This window comes from Bubalus kerabau, chromosome 18, assembly GCF_029407905.1.
Source record: "Bubalus kerabau isolate K-KA32 ecotype Philippines breed swamp buffalo chromosome 18, PCC_UOA_SB_1v2, whole genome shotgun sequence".
NCBI lineage: Eukaryota > Metazoa > Chordata > Mammalia > Artiodactyla > Bovidae > Bubalus > Bubalus kerabau.
The window spans coordinates 26,456,640-26,478,351 of NC_073641.1; the positions used below are offsets into that span (position 1 = coordinate 26,456,640).

The following is a 21,712-nucleotide window of genomic DNA, read 5'->3' on the forward strand; positions in this document are numbered from 1 at the left end:
TAAATTAATAGAAAAAAATGAACTTAGGAAAGAATGACATTTAAAGGTTTATATATAAACTTTACATGCTTCATTTGAGAGACCAAAACATTTTTCAAGTCCTTAATGATGAGAACAGCAGCAAAATTCAAGACAATTAAAAACTGGCATTTAAGAAACTGCTGTATTGTTATGAATAAATGTAAGACAAGAGTACCAGTGAAGCCCAAGAAAATCCCACTTAAACTCCATTCAAGCCAATGAGCACTGGCTTTCCATTTCACTTTCCAACGTGTTCCCTTATTCCAGGTTTGAAATATACCTTCAGATAAGAGAGTCTAGAAGAGTAACAGAGTTCCAGTACACAGCTGCAGAACCAGTCTTGCTGCATTATAGTTTCAGCACATGAACAACTACAACTGTTTCCAATTAAAATAGCAAAGCCAGGCTCAAGTGCACGCCCTGTTCTAAATACATATTTGAATCAAAACTTATGAATTATAGAAAAAAAGACAAATAATAGCATGAAGGGCATGATAGTTTATTTTTTAAAAATTGTACCACACTGATCATAATGACCAGCATACACATTATGATGGCTTTTCTCTTGGGTATTAACATCGCAGTATTTTTGTATACTGAAATGTTTCAATAGGACCAAGAACGTTAGAGAGATAAAAACCTTAGATGAAAATGAACACTAATGAATCTGGTGTCCTACCCCATAGAATTAATTTAAACCCCTTATGAATCAGTGGCATTATCATGTTATGTAGCTCTGAAGAATGAAAGTTCTCTTCTAAATAGGCAGCATGAACCTATACCTTCTTCCTCTTTAATCTTTAGCTCTTACAATTTGAACTATGTCCACCCTGGCCAAAGCACAATCATACAAGACACCTCAGATAATTTCCATGCTACCATTGCACAAGTTTAGTGATTTTTACTTAAACAAACAAAAAGTCAAACCACTTTCAAAAAAAAGGAGGCAAATAAAAATGATTTTCCAATCATTTGAAAAGCATAGTGCTTATTTGTCCAATACAGACTCAAACTTAAATTAAATGCTATCATTATCATCTCTAAACTTCTGCAATAAAATTAACATATATATATATATGGGTTTCATTTATAGAACTGTATCTTGCAATCAACAGGAGAAAGTTATTTTTTTAGAGAACAATATATTTGGTTACAGTTCCACATGTCGGTAGTAGAGACAAAGCCACATGATGTTAAATCTGGCTCTAAGTTACCTAAGGTATAAAATTTTGATCAAATCTGATCTTAAAAATTCAACCCATGTGAGATTACTTTTTAGAGTAAATGTGCTATTGAGAAATCATTTCAATAACCTTCACTTTGTATGACTATCTGCAAATTGACCCTTTTCTTTTAATCAATGTGACTCACCAACATTTCAAACTGACCTCTTTACTTCTACGTTACCACTTGAATACCCAGGGATTTCTGAGGCAGCATAAGTTTGACTTCATTAAAAACAGTAGACACTTTAACCTTTCAGTGACAGCTTTACAATCTGTAAACTCAAGAATCACATTATTGAGCTCAGCAACTATAAAAACATTGAGATTCTGGTATTTCAAACCAAAATCTCTTTGTGCTTTTTAGATTAAGCTGCTTTTGAATATTTTTGGTATTTATCAGCCATTTGTATTTCCCTTATAGTAATAAAAGAATATACTTAAAGTAATTTTTAAGGTTAAATGTCCTGGGGGCTTATCAATACTTAAAGAAAAAAAATTACTTTTTTCCATCAGCATTTGGAATAGTAGAAATTATTTCTGGTCCCTCATTAGATCAACCAACATTACTTTTCATCACGTATAACACTGAATGTTATAGACATCCCTGAAAAAGTTTTTGATTAAGTAAACAAGTGAATCACAGTGGAGTCTCAATCAGTTAACAGTGTAGATCCATTAAAACACACACACACACACACACACACACACACACACACACACTGAATATTAAAAAGAAAAATTTCAAGCTAAAAAAGAAAAAAAAGAAAACTCTCATAAGAATTAAAACCGAGTGTGTATTGTCACTGATTCTGTGCTCGTGTCCCCAACAGGTTAGACCCCTTCTCCGGGTTGTAAGACATGTTCGATTAAATCTCCACGTCAAGTTTCCAGGACACTTGAGTGAAGAGACTAGGCTACTGCAGCATCTAAGGGAGCAGAGTGGCACCATTTTCTTCCCTAGCAGACACCCTGTCTGAAGGTGAACATGAGGCTCCCTCCGCTGTGCTCGCCAGCATCTATCAGGAGACAAAACTCGCTGGGCAAACTGATGACAGCTGATCCTCCCGCCCTGCCCCCAGTGCCGACAGGAGGTTCCCAGCAGTTCGTCATTATGTGCACTGGCCTTTCACTCTTTCCATCAGAAAAGTTGTGGTTGCTTTAAAAAGAGGGTACGGGGTGGAGAAATGAAAAACCAAGAGTCTAAAGGCACAAAGTCGCATAGCTGCTCTAGTTGGAGTTTGTAAACAGAGAATAGGCTGAATTTAGGTAATCCCAATCTATGAGAGTAAAAAGGCATCCACAGCAGGCTTTTAACCAGCCAGCTTCTTTGAGACCCTTCATGGGTTTTGAGGTCTACAAAGTACGCACTAAAATACCCATACTTCAAAAAGCAATAAGGCAAATAGTATACTCATTATTCCAAAAGTTACAATGGTAGTGTAGGCATACAGAGTATAATTTAGTTACAATGTGTGGTACTGTTTCTATTATATAAACATATTAACTGCTTCTTTCCTACATAATTATATATTCAGCCCAGTTTCAGTTGAACACAAAACCATCCTTGTACCACTGCTGATAGTTGGCAATAGTTCTTTGATAGCAGTTTGTATTCTGCTGTAGAAATTATCCTTGAACTGAAAAAAAAGTCCACCATCCAACGTCCAGTCATTAAACACTATCATATTTGTGAAGAGCCTCTTCCAACTTCTGCGTCACTTTTTGGAAAAATATTATTTGTTGTTGTAAGAAATGCTGCATTTGTGATTTAAAGTCTCTTACTCGAATTTGATGGAAGTGGTGAATTTCAGCCAAAGTAGCAAAAGAAATAGTGTTACAGCGATCCTGAATGCCATCAGCCTTTTGGACTTCCATCTTCCCTTCTTCCACGTGTCGCCTACTCTCCTTTACTTTGGTAAGAGCTCCTGTGGTTTAAAAAAAAAATTAATTAAAAAATACATATAAAAAAATAAAAAAGACATATGTATCCCAGTGTTACAGCTACATAGTAAACAGAATGTTGGGCATTATAAATACTTGCCTGAACTATTTTGAAGTCCTTTGGCATTTAAAGGGGTGACTATAATTATTTATTAAAAAAGAAGAAATCTGGTAAAGTTTCTGAAAACACCTCCACTGCTACAAATTCACTTATCAAAACTAGCCTTTGCCATTGACCAAATAGTATGTTTCATCTCTTCCAACAGCAGAGATACTATATACTACAGACAAAAACTGCAAGGAATTTTTCCTAAAAAGACAAACCAAGAAACTCTGCAATTTTAACATTCTTAAGGGACAAAGTGTAACACCACTCTGTATGTGTGTGTGTGTGTGTGTGTGTGTGTGTGTGTGTGAGTCACTCAGTCACATCCAACTCTTGGTAACCCCATGGACCAGCCCGCTAGGCTACTCTGTCCATGGAATTCTCCAGGCTTGAACACTGGAGTGGATAGCCATTCACTTCTCCAGGGGATCTTTCCAACCCAGGGATCAAAACTGGGTCTCCCACATTGCAGTTAAGATTTTTTTTTACTGTCTGAGCCACCAACACCACTATATACACACACATTAAGAAGGTCATCTCTAAAGTGGAGCATACTGCAGGCATGCCTGATTCTGACTCCACATTCTACCAGGAGATCCATACCTGTAGCATAATGGCGCTGTGCAGTAAACAAATGCCTCCGTCTCTCTACAGGCTGTAAAGATCAGTGAGTGTGGAGTTTGCCCTAATGGTCACCTGGGAATGAAGCCAGAGGTGTCATAGCCTCCGGCCAAGAAACATCACCAGAGGATGCGGGGCCGGGGGGTTGGGGACGGGGTGGGGTGCAGAAGATGGTTTCTGTCGCAAGTGCCACAGGAGGGCAGATCTTCCCCTAGAAGCACAGTCATAAAAAAAGCACAAAAGCCTGAGGATGCATAGGAGGTAGGAAAAATAAAGACTATTAATGTGTATTAAAAATGAGTGATGATAAAGTTCAAATCACTTGAGCACAGCCAGCTCAAGAATCCAGATTCCTGACCCCACATGCATCCATTCTACTGAACCACGATGAAATACGAGAGAAACACTCAGGGCACCAGGCTTGCTGGTCTGAGGATGTGATGATGCTAAGTGGAGGGAAAGGGAGCCTGTTTAGAAGGCAGTGGGGAAGCTAAGCAGCTTTGTTGTGGAAATGTTGTTTTAGCCAATGGTGAAATATACAGGGGAAAAGCCCTGTATCTAAATTTCTTCAAATCTACAAAATAGAGTAAACCTACTATTAAATAAAATCCTTAAACACTGTTTTGGTTTTTTTTGCACAACTCAAAGACCTGAGAAATTAAAACTCATCAACAACAAATGTTACAGGTATAAATGTATATATGTTTGTATATTTTCATTTATTTATTCTAAAGATCTTTACCTGAAAAGCAGGAGAGCCCTGGAGCAGAGAGAATACCCTGCTTCCCCCGTGACCACACAGTGGAGATGTCATCTATGTTAACTGGGCTACAAGAAGACCCCTACCCAATCCCCTAAGTAGCCATCACATTTCCCCCACAGCAGACAAGACTCAAGAAGCAATGCAACCTGCCTGCCTGTGGTCTACACTAAACAGAGAACGCTCCTCCTCCTTAGAGACAGAAAAGAATAATTTCTTATAGCGAACTTATGTTCATTATATTTGTACAAGTGTCATCGTTAATATATAAAAATTGAAGTTGAATAAACTAGGAAAGCATGAGACAGAAAACTAAAAAAGAAAAGAAAAAATTACCTAAAAGATGACTGAGAATATGAAACTATGAAATTTACGTTGAAAATGGTTGAGAGAGAGCTTGCTGTTATTGTTTAGTTGCTAAGTCGTGTCTGACTCTCTTTTTGCAACCCTGTGGATTATAGCCCGCCGGGCTCCTCTGTCCATGAGATTTCCCAGGCAAGAATATTGGAGTGGGTTGCCATTTCCTTCCTCAGGAGATCTTTCTGATCCAGCGAAGGAACCTGTGTATCCTGCTTGGCAGGTGGATTCTTTACCACCGAGCCACCTGGGAAGCCCAAACAAGGCATCAAGAGAGCAGAGTCTCAGGCGATCTGACTGTTCGTGTGATTCAGGGCCGAGGTGCCTGCTATTGAGCATGGAGGACAGGCACTGGAGCCCTGCCCTGCACAGATCCCTGGGCAGCCGAGAAGCAGCTGGGTACCAGGACTATGCTGCGAGGGTCACTTGCTGTAGTCACTGGAGTCCAGCACAGAGGAACTCAGAAACCTGGCCCTGAGCGGCGCCAAGGTCAATGAACCTGCAGCTCGTCAGCCTCCAGATGAGATCACCATCTTCTCAGAAACGACATTCTATGACACAGGCCTGCAGACGTGCATCCGTAAAAACCAATTTACAAATGAACAAGCCTGACGTTTTCACAACCTGAATCACATCAGAATACATTTTCAAAACTCCTGGACACAGTACAAGTATTAAATCTCTCCAAGGCCTAAAGACCTTTTGGCATTTGTCACCTTCAAGCTTTCTGAGTGTACATACTAAAAAGGAGCTGTGAATCGAAGACTCGCTTTTCTCCCAGCTATGAATTTATTTTGTAAATAACACAGAGCCCTGAACAGTTGGGTTTCTGGGGCAATAATCTCAGCTCATTTACTAACATTTGTGGAGGGCCTGGCTTCCCCAGTGGCTCAGTGGTAAAGAATCCACCTGCAATGCAGAAGCTGCAGGAGACATGAGTTAGATCCCTGGATGGGGAAGATCTCCTGGAGGAGGGCATGGGAACCCACTCCAGCATTCTTGTCTGGAGAATCCCCATGGACAGGGGAGCCTGGCGGGCTACAGTCCATGGGGTTGCAAAGAGTTGGACATGACTGAAGCAACTTAACACACAAAAGGACAGCACAGAGCCGGCAAGGGGGATGCACATGGCGGGGCTCACACTAAGTGTTCAAGTCCCCAACCTCCGGAACTCTCAAGGAAGACACCTTGAGAAAGCACACTGAGGGCCAGCACATAGCCATGGCGTGAAGTGACAGAGCCGCAAAGCACGGAATTCTGCATGGCAACTGACTGTGGCTTCTTTCAAGAGAATGTAATCATGTCACAAGGGAAAATGCTTGGAGGACCTGCTCTGTGCCAGGCAGTGCTGAGGACAAAGGGTGCCAGGGTGGGGGCAGGAATAAGCGGAGATAACAGTAAATGGGAGCTGCCTAAAACAGTCATCAAATATGCGAGGCACTTTCTGTGTACCAAGTCTAACCCTGCTGCAACTCTACTACAGACATTACTGCTGTTTTACAACAAGGAAACTGAGAAAGCCACCCACATTCTTTGAGGCCCGAAGTTAGCAGTAACCCAGTAAGAGGTGGGAGAGATGGGATCTGAATGCAGAACTGACTTCAAAGCAAACACCACAAATATTCAGAAAAGAAAGTGGAGACTGAAGAGACAAAAAGGCAAGTGGGCTGGTAAGCAGGGTGCTGGGGATGAGGGCAGGGGCTCCTGCCCTCCCCTTCTCTCTTTTCACCTTCCATGCTGGTCCCTGGCTTTTATTCTGACGTGCACGTCAGGAGACCTTGTGAGTATGTAAAATAAACCATATAGGTGTTGAAAATTTCCCTCTGGAATCTTAGTAACCTCATTCAATTCATTAATTGTGCCTGTAAAGCCTTTTAATATGTATAAGATGTCTGATTTTCTTATCCTTGAAGCATACAATTAGGGTGCTACAAAAAAAAATCAAAAAGGCAGCACATATTTCATTATTTTGACAATTTAAACTCAAACTTACATGGGGGGTGGGGGGTTTTGTCTTCCCCCCACTTCCCCCCTTCTCACCGACTTAGATTCTAATGGAAAAGTATATAAGTCAAAATAGGAAGAACAGAACAAACCACTGAAGAGAAGCACCCAAAGGGCAATTTCACTTGGAATTTTGGTTTAAGGCACTTAATACAATTCAAATCTATTAGCATAATGCATCAGGAGATTGCAAGGAGCAAGGAAACAGGTGAAATATGTTTATCAGAAACAGACATGGTTCCTATTTCAGGGACTCGAATTATTTTTTGAGGTGACAAGATTTACATGCCTGCAACCATTCAAGACCTACACAAGATAGAAAATGAAGGTATTGAACAGCATTCTATAAATGTACAAACTGGTAGAAGAGGGAGTACTCGGTGTAATCAAGGAAGATTATGTCTTCACAAAATTGGACCCATGAATTTGGAGCAAATTTTAAAACCACAATGTCTTTTAACTAAAATGTAGTTAAAGTGGTTTCCCTCCAGACCCACCTTCTGAAGAAAGATGATTAACAAAAAACAGGCTGACAGCAATATACTTTTTGAAAAATCGAAAGAGTTCCCGAGCTGACAGCAATTCAGTTCTCTAAGCATCTGGTTGTTACATTTCAGGATGACAACCCACAGACCTTCAACTCCAAGCCCCCCCAAAAGTAAGTTATCTTTTGTAAAATATTATTGACAGTTAAAAAATTATTTCCTTCAAGAAGAAAACCATTCTGTGTTTAAATATTCACCTCACAAGCCTCTGATTAGTTTTTGCCATACAGTTTTAACAAATACTAAGGGTTTAGTGTGTTTTCTTATGAGAAAGATAAAGTCAAATCATTCAATAAGCTAATTATGGAAGTTAATTAGTTTACTGTCTGAGAGTATACAGAAAAAAAAGAAAAAACCACTGGGGAATTGATGAACAGAACTACTTTCTGGAGTTTCCCTGAAGCTCCCCTCTACCCCACTTCTACCCACTGCACTTCTAAACTCTGGCTTCTCTCAAGGTCAAAGTGGGAACATACTTTTCCAATAGAAATGATATTACAAACATCCATTAGATATAAGTAAAATAGTTTTACTATTAGAACTAGGACTTAGGTTTTGTCACAGACGGTGTATTCTTGCAGTTTATTTGCCAATTCTCAAACTGGGAATTATCTGTACACACATCTACGCTTCCCATATTTCCAAATCTAAAATATTAAACATCACAAGGCAGAGATAGCCACATTTTCAATCAGGTTTAGCTTCTAAAGAGTGAAGAGTTGGAGAAAGAAAACTATTGGGGGCAGGGTTAGATCCCTACAGACTTGCTACTTCTAGGAGAGCTTAAAATATTAACTTGTAGCTAAGAATCAACTGCAGAGGTACAATGTAACCAGCTGCAGAGTTGTAACAAACATTACAGGCATATTTTAAGTATTCTCTCAGCTGTACCAAACCCAAGAGGAGTGTAAATAAAAGCTAGAAACATGGGCCAGAATCTAAAGACCAACAGGAACGCATACTTTTATCATGCAGTCAATACAAAAACAGGCAAAGGTTTTCAAAACCTGTATTTTTTTTTAACTTTATTTTGTATTGGGGTAGATCCAATTAACAATGCTCTGACAGCTTCAGGTGAACAGGGAAGGAGCTCAGCCACACACATACACGTACCCATTGACCCCCAAACTCCCCGCCCCCAAAAGCTGTACTTTGATAGTGGCTAATTTAGGAGGAATCTAACCCTACCAGGCCTCTGCTGTCACAAACATCACACTGTCACCCTGCTTTTGTAACAGTAAGGAAAATCAAACAATAAGGGGGAGAAATTATAAAATAAAGCCTAAGGTGAAAGTGGTTGCTTCTGCATTAAACAAAAGACCCATAATACTCATGGGTAGGGCAACTGTTTTAAAGTGAAAGAAAATTAAAAATAGGAGGGATCAGAGGGAAACATATTTCAGAGTAGGAACACAAGTACATAACTACAAAATTATTTCTCGGGCTAAAAGACAAACATTATATGGGGTTATATATGGACAAAATAAGATTTTGTCAAGAAAAGAAAATAGAGGCAATTATTAAATTCTGATATTAAATAAGAAGAGGCTGACATTACAGAACAATGAACACATTCTTCATTAAGATACTTATAGCCAATAACAAGACAAAATAACAAGAAGGTAATATATGAAAAAATGGTGCAGCCTCCCCAAGTTACACAACTAAAAATAAATTCTTAAAGGGTAATAGAAGTACAGGAAAAGGTATTCATGAACGTGGGCAATGTATTTCCATCACACCCATGACTGTGCTCCCCAACAGGCAAAAGCAATCTAGCTCCCATGCAGGACACTGGGCTGAGTTGGACACATTTCAGGTGTTTCTTCCTCAGGGAATCTCTGTGGCGGGGAGGCAGAAAGGAATACAGAGATGCGCTTCCCAGGTGGTGCTGGTGGTAAAGAACCTGCCTGCCAATGCAGGAGACATAAGAGATGCGGGTGTGATCCCTGGGTCGGGAAGATCCCCTAGAGGAAGGCATGACAACCCACTCCACTAACCCTAACCCACTCCAGTATTCTTGCCTCAAAAATTTCATGGACAGAGGAGCCTGGTGGCTACAGTCCATGGGCCCCAAAGAGTCATAATACAGAGTCACCCCTCCTAAAAAGGCTTCCAGGCTAAGAAGGAACTTGCAGCTGAGCACCCAATCTAACTATTAAAATAGTTGGACAAATTATTAAAGGATTTCCACAGGATAGAAAGTTCACTCAGGAACTGATCAGCCTAAACCTTCATTCCAAAGGATGGAGCAGGACCATGACAGACTTCTACCACTACCACTGGGGAAGCTGGAAGAACTGAGTCCTTTGGTAAGAAGGGCAGAGTTGGGTCTCCGATTTTTTTTTTTTTTTCAATGCGCTATAGGTTGTGAAGGTTAGACGAGGTTTTGGTGCAGTTTTTTTCAGTCTCTCTAGCAAGAGGCTGTGACTTGCCCAAAGTCCCACAGCTAATTCCTGGCAAAGAACTCGCCCTTCCTACCTGCCTGCCAGCCCTGCCACTCTCCACTTAACATTCCAGTCAGGGCCTCTGCTCCACTCTCTTGAAAAGGGTCCTTCCCTTTCTACATTTGGAGTCATAAAAGGAAAACTAAACCAGTATTTCAACTTTGCTTTAGGACCTGCTATTAACAAATCTCCCAGACTTTTTTGGCATTCTTAGCTGACTCTGTACATGCAAAATTCCTAACTGTGTTCATTTTGATACTTATTGAAATTATTCAGGCTCAGAGAAAGGCATTTTGCCCATTTTCCTATCACCAAACCCAGCAGAACTCATGTCCTAACTTCATTCCCACTCCTCTCCTCCCATGTTCTGGGTATTTTACCAATGTGAGCATAATTTTAAAGCATGCTCAGGCCAGAAGGAGCATCCTAATTAATAACCCACATGCACTCAATTTTAGAGGAATGATATTATGCACACTTGTGGGGAACACAAAATAATGACACATAAAAGAATCCAATCACATGATTAAGTCCATTATTTTTATAACCTTAAAGGGCTCAAACTCATAGATTAATTACAATCCAGGAAGTCAGCACCATTTTCAAAAGCATCACATTATTTACACAGCATGCCATTAAATTATGTACATCAGTAAAACTGTTCAGGAAGCATCTCATTGCCATTTTGGTTTTTCTAGAATGAGAGCACTGAAGCTCTGGTATCATCTAGTCAATGAGAACATGTGAAGAATAGCCAACAGTCAGGAACAGTCTTCCCTTCTTTAAATTTTGAGAGCAATCGCTTAGGGAAATATGTTTGGAAACTGTACCCAGTTTTCTTTTTTAAAATATAATGTTTATTTTTTCCCTTGCAATTTAAAAAGTAATACACATACATGTAGAAAATGCGGTAGGATTTCAGGCTTGGCCAGAGACTGCCTTGCTCTGGACGGGATGTCTGAGCCCTAGAGAGCGAACAGTGATGCCAGGGCAGAAGAGAACAGGACGGCACTTAGGGACAGTCAACCAGCTGGCTCTCTGTTGCCCTCAAGCAACGACGGCTGCTCAACCCTGTTTTCAGAGATTTGATCATTCCGTGTTACATGTGTCAGTTTTGATCAGTTCCATGAGCTGAAGTATAAAGCACATTAGCCGATACTGTTACACTACACTGAACCCTGCTGTATCATCTCCTTCTGATTTGCAGAAAGAAAGCACTGCCCTGGCAACTTCTGACCCAGCAAAACCAGAAAGGGGGAAAAAACAAAAAAACAAAAAAAAAAAAAACCCAACCCACTCACATACTGCAGTGCCTCAGACATTTTAACCAGGGAGGCTCTAAACTCAGTTGAGTTTATCTGGCCTCCCTTCAGTTTCTCTGGTTAAGGCCCTCTCTTCCACCTTCACCTTCTCAGGCCCCACCCTACCCCCCAGGCTTGCTGGCTGCTCCAAAAGCTCCCAACCTACTAGTCTCTGTACCTGAACTTTGCCTTCCTTTCCTTAACCAAATCTCTTATTCTCCTATGCTTTGTCCCTCCTCGGACCAATTATACAAAAGGTTCAGTCACTAAGCAACAGGGATCCAAAGGCTACATTTTCTTCCTTTAAAAAAAAAAAAAAAAAGAATTAGAAGAAAAAAGTAAGCACTTCATTTAATTTTGAAATCATGAATGTGCCAAGAACATTAACAAGATTTTGTCTTCCTGGGGCCCTGCCCCAGAAAACGCAGGCAGTGAGGGACAGAACAGGAGACGGGCTGAAGGGCACAGGGACAGCTGTACAGAAGCTGCGTGAGCTAGACCTGTTTTTCTTCATTCCCTGGTACTTGTGAAATGTTGAAAGAAAATGCTAATTTGGCCAACGTGGCCTATTTCGCTCCTACCCTCCCATCACTGGTACCCACCCCCTGGGTCCCTGCTAACTCCCCAGTAACTCCTTCCCCCTAAACTTTTCTCCCTCCTTTCGGTTTCCATCCACCCACTTGTTGACTCTTCTTCCCCTCTCTCTGCTCCAATATTTACTTTTTGATTTTTTTTTTTAATTAGTAAAATAGCTCCCAAAACAAAGACTGACATTTACATAAAAGGGGCAGGATAGGATGGCTATCCATCCAGGGAAAACAGTCCCATGTGAGTACCTGCTCTATGCAAAGCTGTGGTCTGTACTCTGCATGTCTAGTTTTGTTTTGTTTTGATCTTTAACTTGGAAAGAAAAGCAAGGATGACTCTTTTGTTTTCAGAGGTGGACAAGAGGCTTAAGCAAGGTAAATAACTTTACAAGGTGCCAGCTACATGTGAATCTGGGTCAGCTTCATAACCCACGCAGTTCCCTGTACCTGCCCAACTGGGGCTGCCTCCTGCCTGAGACCTCAAAACCCCATGGACCAGGCCCAGAACACAGGGCACCACACCACACCAAGCCTCCAGAAGCCTCATGTTGGGATAAGCAACCCATGAATCACCTCCATGGAGAAGGAAAGGGCAACCCACTCTAGTATTCTTGCCTAGGAAATCCCATTGACAGAGGAGCCTGGAGGGCTACAGTCTATGGGGTCGCAAAGAGTAGGACACAACTGAGCAACCGAGTAGGCATGCACGAACCGCCTCCAGGCCCTCACAATTCTATTTATTCCTGCATCAAGTCTGACTAAGTGGGCTCCAGATTTGGACCATGTAAATAAACTTGAGAGCGTGCAAATAGTACCACTGAACTCATCAGTGAGAGCAACTTTTTGAAGGGACAAAATGTCCCTAGAGCCAAGAACTATCAAAATTCAAAGATACAAGTAATTCAAAATTCACTTTCATTTCACAATGAGAACTTATGAGTCATTCAAAAAAAAGAGAGAGGGTCAGGACCAGGATAATAAATTACAAAAAAAAAAAATTAAATAATAATAACAACAACAAAGACCTGATTGCTTGATGATGAAAAAAATTAAAGAACCTTAAAGAACTCAGGCCTCTAAGTTTGGGTCCTGAAGATACAATAAGAAGCTGTTTGTTCTGGTAAAAGTCTTATTATTTCCTAATTAAGCAGCCCTTTTAGCTCCATTCAGCAATCAGCAGAAGTGTACAGGCAGGATGACATTTAGTATGAATGAAAACACTCACTGACGTGCACCGCATCTTAAAACAGTGGATTACTTCTACTCACTATGTACATACATCCATACAGCTCACCTTGTCCAGAAATGAAGATGAAAATCACGGGATTATATCTCTTGTGGCTCATTTGGTAGCATAGGTTGTTCTGTTCACAGCTAGGAAATGTTATATATAATAAAGGTTCTCGTGTTTCAGCTTATATTAAGTGTTAAATACATGATAAAGATACTGGGGTGACAGATTCAAGAGAATACTGTAAAAATAGTGCTTTTATTTCAGAAGACTCTGGATACAATGGTGAAAATGTTGATGTGCTTATGGCCAAGCAAAGAGAGATAAAGACCAAAATTTGAGGATAAGAAAAACATTTATCATTTTCTTTCTTAAAGGTTTTCTACCCACAGAATCATAATAAAATAAGGTAGAAGGAATATTCTTGATAATCATGAACATACAATAAAACTCGAATAAAACAACTGATGCTGTAAAACAGAATCCATGGTGTGGTTAAAATTCAGAGAATACACTTGATGCCTGAGGTGCACAGTGGATAGTTCCTAATTCCTAATCCTTTTGTTTCCTGATATACACGCATGGGTATAGGTCTGTACAAATAAAGCAGCATTAGGGATATTTGCAAGCTGCCAAGCACTTTGGATTTAAATGACCTTTGACATACAACAAAACATACCTATACCTAAGACTAAAATGGACTTTGGAAACTACCTTTAACCAAATGTAAAACCTTAAGTTTCTTTTTTTCTAGGAAGATAAAGGGAGGCCCAAGCTAAGAGGTGGTGCAGTAGTAAAGAATTCGCCTGCCAATGCAGGAGATGCAGATGCAATCCTTGGACTGGGAAGATCCTTGCAGAAGGAAATGGCAACCCACTCCAGTATTCTTGCCTGGAGAATCCCATGGACAGAGAAGCCTGGTGGGCTATCGCCCATGGAGTCGCAAAAGAGTCAGACACGACTGAGCACACATGCACACAGACTAACATAAATCTAATAGAAGCTGCTAAGCAGACAGGACCTTCTCTATGGGGGAAGGAATAGAGTGAGGTGGCACTGGCCCTTTAGAAAAGAAACAGACATGTTAGGTACACATCCAAAGCCAGATCCATGATTCCCAGGACCGCTTCTGAGAGGGCTGCAGTTACTACTACAGTTAGAACAATGTTTTCAAAGGATCTTTTTCTTTCTTTCAAGTATTCTTCCCAAATAATATCTAGTTTTTAACTTTAGAAATGTAATTGTAAACCCCAGCGTTACCAGCTGCTACTTAAGCTATGGTGGGTACTAAGTGGTGAGCAGCCCAGCATTAATGGCTTCCTACAGTGCTGTTTGCTGTGGCCATTATGATCGGCACTTCACATCACTTTACAATCACTACACTTTGGGGAAGATTCCTAAATCAACAGTTTTAAACTTAAGCACACTCTTGGCCCTGGGGTGTCCCTGCTTTCTGCCTATGGCGGGGACCAGGTTTCCACTGGCTATGAGTCTTTACTCTGGCCACATCTAGACTTCCTGAACCAATCATAAATAAACAACTGAAGTCAAAACAATCTACCAATAGAAATACAGTATTTTAAAAGACATAAAATATAACTCAAAACACATGAAAACTTACAGATTACCTATGCTGACATTTACTAGCATTTATAAAGATTTCTCACTGCAGGCAATAGGTGGGCTTTTGTGAAAATCACAAATGTCAATATAACGAAATATAATAAAAAGTCCAGAAAATGGGATTTTCTAAGGATCCCTTCAGCCCCATTCCTTCTCTTTCCCTCTTTCTTTTCTTAAACCTACCTATTTCTATTCTTGGCATCACTACTTTCTGTCACTCAAACTTAATACTTCAAAGGTAACTCTAGACTCAAGCTTCCCTGGTGGCTCAGTGGTAAAGCATCTGTCTGCAATGCAGGAGATGCAAGAAACGTGGGTTGGATCCCTGGGTCGGAAAGATCCACTGGAGGAGGAAACGGCAACCCACTCCAGTAGTCTTGCCTGGGAAATCCCATGGATAGGAGAGCCTGGTAGGCTAGAGTCCACGGGGTCACAAAAGAGTTGGACATGACTTAGCAAGTAAACAATAACTCTAGATTCAAGAGAGCCACCCCTCACCAGTCCTACCACTCTCCCTGACAGGTGTCTTCAGTTCACCTGCTCTTTCGAAGCCTGCCTCGAGCCTGGTCTACTAACAAGCCTCTGCAGGTCTGTACTCAGCCAACAGGAGCAGCTTCTTGGGAACCAGGTTGCACTCAGGGGACGCATGCCAAGAGCTCACAGTTAGGTTCTATGGCTCACCGCCTTCCTGCCGGCAAAGTGGGGATAATGAGAGAATTTACCTCAAAATCTTCCATGAGGTTTAAATAGATATAATCCAGTGCAAAGCACCATGCCTGATGCACAAAAACCCTCAATGTACATTTGCTACTTTTATCACAGTTCAGAAGTCACGCTTCAGTTTCAAACCTTTAGTGGCTGCTGACTGCCTATAGGATAAAACAATTTTCTAGCAAGCATCCTACCTATTGTAGCATAAAGAGTACTGACCTCAGGTCAGGGATAAAAGTGAACTCAAATCCTAGGTCTCCTTATTAGCTGCATGATCCTGGAAATCACTCAACTTCCTTGAGCCTCACTTGGCACCCAGTTGGGGAGTTAAACAGCTATACTGGGTTGAACAGTATCTCCTCACAAAAATTCACATCCACCTGGAAACTGTAACTGTGACCTTATTTGGAAACAGGGTCTTTGCCCACATAATTAGTTTGGGTGAGGTCATACTGGATTGGGCTTCCCAGGGAGCTCAATGGTAAAGAATCCGCCTGCCAATGCAAGAGATGCAGGTTTGATCAAAGATCCCTGGGGGAAGAAATGGCAACCCACTTCAGTAATCTTGCCTGGGAAATCCCATGGATAGAGGAGTTTGGCGGGCTACAGGCCATGGGGTTGCAAAGAGTCGGACATGACTGAGTGACTGAGCATGCAAGCACAAGGCCATACTGGAAGAATGGGCCCTAAATCCAATGTGGTAGAATCCTTAAAAGAAGAGGAGATGAGCACACAGGGAGAATGCCAGGTAAAGATGGAGGCAGAGACTAGAGCTATGAGTCTACATGCCAAGAACAGCAAGGATTGCCGGCAACCACCAGAAGCTGGAAGGATCCTCCCCTCCAGCCTTTGGAGGGAGAGCGGCGCTGCCGATGTCTTCATGTCAGACTTCTAGACTCCGGAATTGGGAGAGAACAAAGTTATACTTTTCTTAAGCCACCCAGTTTGTGGTAATTTGTTACAGCAGTCCTGGCAAACTAACTCAACAGCTAATCATTAATGCTTAGAGACATATTTGCCACAGAAAATGGTTATTCCAGGTGTCACACAAAGAAACTGAGGCTGAGCGAAGCTGCTGGTGGGAACTCAGCCCCATATGGTTGAGGTCCAGGCTCATGACCACTCTGCTGCCACACCCACCCCTGAATGGAATTAGACGCAATGGTTGTGACTGCCCGGAATACTGCTGCTCACGCAGTAAGTACTTAAAAATGGTAGCAACAGCCACACATACATCAACTCCCTAACCTGCTTGACCTCCAAGGGTCAGCAAACATTTTCTTTAAGGGTCAGACAGTAAATATTTGATGCTTTGCAAGTTGAGGCAAAATTGAGGCTTATAAAACCATTAAAAAATATATACATATATATATAAAACATCCTTAAGCTCAAGTGCTATAAATGAACAGGCACCTGGGTGGGTTTGACCTGTTGGCTGCAGACCCCGCTGCATCTTCCAGCATCTTTGCTGGCAGCTCCATAGGCTCAGTGTGCAGGGCATTTTATTCGCCCTGCCCCTTCCCCCACTCCTGTTGGCCAACACCTCCTTCTGTCTGCTCTTCCCCACCCGCAAAGACATTCTCTTAGTTTAGTATTTCACCATGTCTTGCCTGAATTATTACAAGAATTTCCCATCTTGCCCCACCCCGAGCCACCCTTCACACCTGTCACCAGGACTGCAGGCCCGAGCACATCAATACCCCTGTTGATCTTCCATGAGGCTCCCTCCATCACCTCCAGCATCAAAACCACAAGGACCTTTCTTAAGAACACCAGTGTCTAGGCTACATGTTCCTGCCTTTCAGATTCAGTGCATCCAGAAGGGGCCCTATGTCCAGCTGCAACCATGCCAAGGCTGATGTGAGAGGCAGCCGGGTTTAGTCCCTGATTTTTGTACTTATGGTTCCCTCTGCCCAGAATGCCCTTCCCTGCGCTGCCCACCAGGCAAACTCCCAACTGCTTTTCAAAACTCTTCTTTGGCTGAGACAGGGAGGAGCCACCCTTGAACTCTGCATAGTTAACCACACCTCCTCTGCCCTACTTCACACCGTGGCATGTGCTACCGTGCTTGTATGGGTCACAAAGGATAGTGACAGCTAACTCACCTGTCAGCCTCCCTCAGTGACCTAAGCTCTGGGCATGGAGCGTATCAGCTCTTATATGCTTATCAAACCTATCCTAAAGCATTCCCAGATCAACCACGCACTGTCCATCGATGTTCCTCCAAAAGGCAAAATACAACCATCTTTCAAAGGGAAAACCAATGCTACCACCCAAACCTCTAACACAACCCTGGACTCTCACGCACTATTATTCCACAGGCACTAAGTCAGATCCACCTCTCATTTCAGTTTTCTGCACACACATTCTCCCTCCCTCATGGAACTGCATTTTCCCTGAGGGCAGGCACCTCCTGCCCAACACCCACACCCAATGGTTTGTGCATCCAAGTCACTCAACACCCTGAACACACATGCTCTAATTCACATGTTTTGAATTAAGCAAAAGGGACCCCAGGGAAAGAGTAGTATCATGAAAGCTTCCCAAAGAGGAGAGAAACATACGATACACGAGTTTAAACACCAAGAATCAATATAAAGTTCAATCATGAGGTACATAATTCTTCTGGCACATAAAATGAAGCATTTTCAAACTTCCTCTCCTCCTCCCCACTCCAATGAATTTTGGAAAGTCATTTTGTAGATACTTAAGTCTAAGATTTAAACTGCTCACATGTTCATGACTTCACCCATAAAACACATCCAAATCCTATCTTTATTTCCTGTACACTTTTAAATCCTGTTATCCATCATCACATAAATAGAAAAACAAAAACATTCTATAAATTACAGAAGAAATCTATTTCAAAATTAATCAAGAAGTACTTTGGAGTGCCTACTTCATTAATTCAATAAGCATTCATTAAGTACTTACTATGCATGTATGAAATAGTGGAACTTTATACTTGAGGAACGTAAAAACACGATCCCTGCACACTAACCAAGCAACATACAGTCTCTGGCACACCAGTCAGCATTCTATCAGCAAAGACGACTTAGCAAAGGGCTGGGATACTCCAAGGACAGGAACTTGACCTGGGGCTTGACTGTGAATGTGCCAGGTAGGGGAGATGTGGAACAGAATGCAGGAGCCTGTCTACCCTCAAGGCTTACACTCAAGTCCTAATAGCCCATCCCCACCCCTGTGTCACTCACAGCCTTCCTCATCTCAGTTGATGGAAACTCCATTCTTAGCATTGATGAAGCCCAAACCAGACTCACTCTAACATCTCCTCTTCCTCTCAGGTGCCACATCCGTTCCTTTAGGAAAACCTGCTGATTCTATCTTTAAAATAAATCTAGAGTGAAACCTCACTGTCTCATCATCTCTCAGCCACATTATCAGATTTACTGGCCCCTAGCTACATCTATGGGGTCACACAGAGTCGGACACAACTGAAGTGACTTAGCAGCAGCAGCAGCTCCTACTTTTGACCTCCCCACCATGCCTCATCCCTGCCCATTCTCTTCTCAGCACAGCAAGTGGAGTAAGTCTGTTAAAAGGTCTACTGGTATATCACTCCTTCCCTCAAAACCTGCAATGGCTCCCGTCAAACTAGGGCTTTCACTCCAAATCCTGACAATGACCTACAAAGCCCTGTAAGTCGAACCTTCTGGGACCTCACCTCCTACTCAGACTCACTTAGCACCCATCACCTGGTCTCCCTGCCGCTCCTCAGCAGGCCCTGCACACACCCACACTAGCACATTTACTCCAGCTGTATCTCCTGCCTGAAGAACTCTCCCCCCATCCCTGTTTGGTTAACTCCCTCACCTCCTTAAATCTCATCTTCTCAATGAGGCCTCGATGATCATGCTTTTCAATACATACCTCATTCTGCCTCCTGCCTCCGCAAGTCCACTTGTTCTGTTCCACTTTTATTTTCCCCCTAACATATACCATGAGGTGGGTGACTCTCACTGTGCTCCAGAGTCAAGCTCCGGGGTCGCCTCATCAGGTCGACCAGCATCGCCCTGTGTCCCTCCGGCCGTAGAGACGAACTGACCCAGCCTTACCTGGGCCAGGCCACCGCGGTGGGAAGGGAGAGGGTCTTCTGCACCCAGAGTGCCTGTGGCTTGGCGGTCTGGTCTACTTCTGTGCCACCCTTAGGAGCGTTCATTCCCCCTCGGCCCCAAGGTCCCCCAGTGACCTGCTGTGGAGGTGGGGACAGGCCCAGACTGTGGCACTGAGGCGGGTGGTGGGCACACCTGGGTCCCGGTTGCCAGATTCTTTCTGACCGAGGTGTTTTTCCCGCTGCACTCTGGAGGTGGGGGCCGGCCTGGGTCGTGAGGGGTGACCCAGAGAGGCTGGTGTGGGTGCAGGTGCGGTTCCCCGAGAGTCCCTTGGACTGCAAGGAGATCAAACCAGTGAGTCCTAAAAGAAATCAACCGTGAATATTCCTGGAAGGACTGATGCTGAGGCTGAAACTCTAGTACTTTGGCCACCTGATGTGAAAAGACCTTCACTGGAAAAGACCTTGATGCTGAGTAAGATTGAAGGCAGGAGGAAAAGGTGATGACAGAGGACGAGATGGCTGGATGGCATCACAGACTCAACAAACTTGCTCAAATGAGTTTGAGCAAGCTTTGGGACCCGCCTGGCATGCTGCAGTCCATGGGGTCGCAAAGAGTCGGACAAGACTGAGTGACTGAACTGAACACATACCAAACTTGGACACACATTTATAATTACTCAGTGTGTGTTTTTTCTTTGTGTCTCCACCCTGCTAGAATGCAAACTCTACAAGGGTGGTGATCTTTGCTTTGACTTCTGGTGCAACCGTAGCATCTTTACTAGTGTCTGATGGGCACTTAAAAATTTGTGAATAAAATCAGGTTTACCTTTCAGAGGATCCCATGAATAAACTGAATGATGTTAAGCTCCCCTCCCTGACCAGTGTCTCCCTACCTGCTAAATAACAAATAAAACTTCTTTATCAGAAAAAAAAAGTCACATCACAGTGAGAGACACAAAGTTCCAAGAAAAGGGAGAAGAAATGACATGTGGGCTAAAATTCATTCACATTGAAGTTTAACAGAGCTACAAATGCAAGATCAACAATACAAGACTGGCTCTACGTCTGAAGAGGAGACAGTACTTAGAACTCAAGGTGAACTACAGCTTGTAGGAGGGAAAACAGCCGATTACACCTTCTCTCTTTGGTGGCCCTATTAATTACACCCTCATCTGGGTCAGAGGAAAGCTGCTCCAGCCACCCAGCACACCTGGGAGCTCTCATCACAGGCTGGAGGCCAGGGGGTCATCACTTTCACATTCGCAACACCTGGCAGGGGAAGCCCTGGATGCGTGTTTGCTGATCCAAACTAAATGTGCGTGACTCTTCTTTCATGCCAACCGATAAAGGATTTTCATGCCCCTAGATTACAGAGACACATAAACAAATAGAATGCTCTTGAAACTAGCCTGAAACAAGGTCAAAATGTTCACTATATACTTTGGAATATTTTATTTTCGGTTTTTTTAATATTTTGTTTTCAATGCAGGAACGATGCTATTAAAAAAGTTAACCAACAAAACGACATCTAGGAAACCGGGAACCTCATAGTTTGAGGTGACAGAACTGAAGATCAGAAACGCCAGCACTTGTGCAAGGACACAGCAATCTGGAGGAAGAGAGAGGCTGACAAGAGACAATTTACATAACCTCCCTAATGTGAACAACGGCAAACTGGTGACTCCAGTAACACCAATGATTATTCCTGTCACCATTTTTCCTGGTGTGCAAAACAACAGCTGCAGTAAAATACAGCACTCAACTATTGTACCCGTGACCCTATAGGGTTTTACACTTTGTCTGCAATTCTGGTGGTAAAAGGCCTCCTGAAGGGATAATAAGATCTCTGGAATTGTCTTTTAAGGGAGAGAATCTCCCATCTTAAAAGTACCTTTATACTTTGCAAAATCAATTGCTTAGTGAGCAACTATTAAGAACCGTAACATTTGGTCCTCATGATGACCTTATGAGGAAGTGTTCCCTCTGTCAGGGAGAAAACGGGGCTCACAGAGGTTAAAACAGCTGCCCAAGGATCCCCTCACATCTGGTCACCCAGATGTCAGGTTGGCCCATGGTGACCGGACTCTGCTGTGGGGCTCCAGAGTTGACTCAGCCCCCTATCAGACCCAGACCAACCCCATCTGTTCTGTGCAGCC

At 42.5% G+C, this 21,712-nt stretch overlaps 1 protein-coding gene across 1 annotated transcript in view; it reads right to left on the reverse strand.

The window, feature by feature from the left end:
- Positions 1-500: 500 nt before the first annotated feature.
- Positions 501-21,712, reverse strand: part of SNX18 (sorting nexin 18) — a 29,286-nt gene continuing 8,074 nt past the window's right edge. Inside the window, exon 2 of the mRNA XM_055554550.1 lies at positions 501-3,172. Coding sequence (XP_055410525.1) covers positions 2,919-3,172 — 254 coding nt within the window. The 3' untranslated portion in view covers positions 501-2,918. The remainder of the gene's footprint in view (positions 3,173-21,712) is intronic.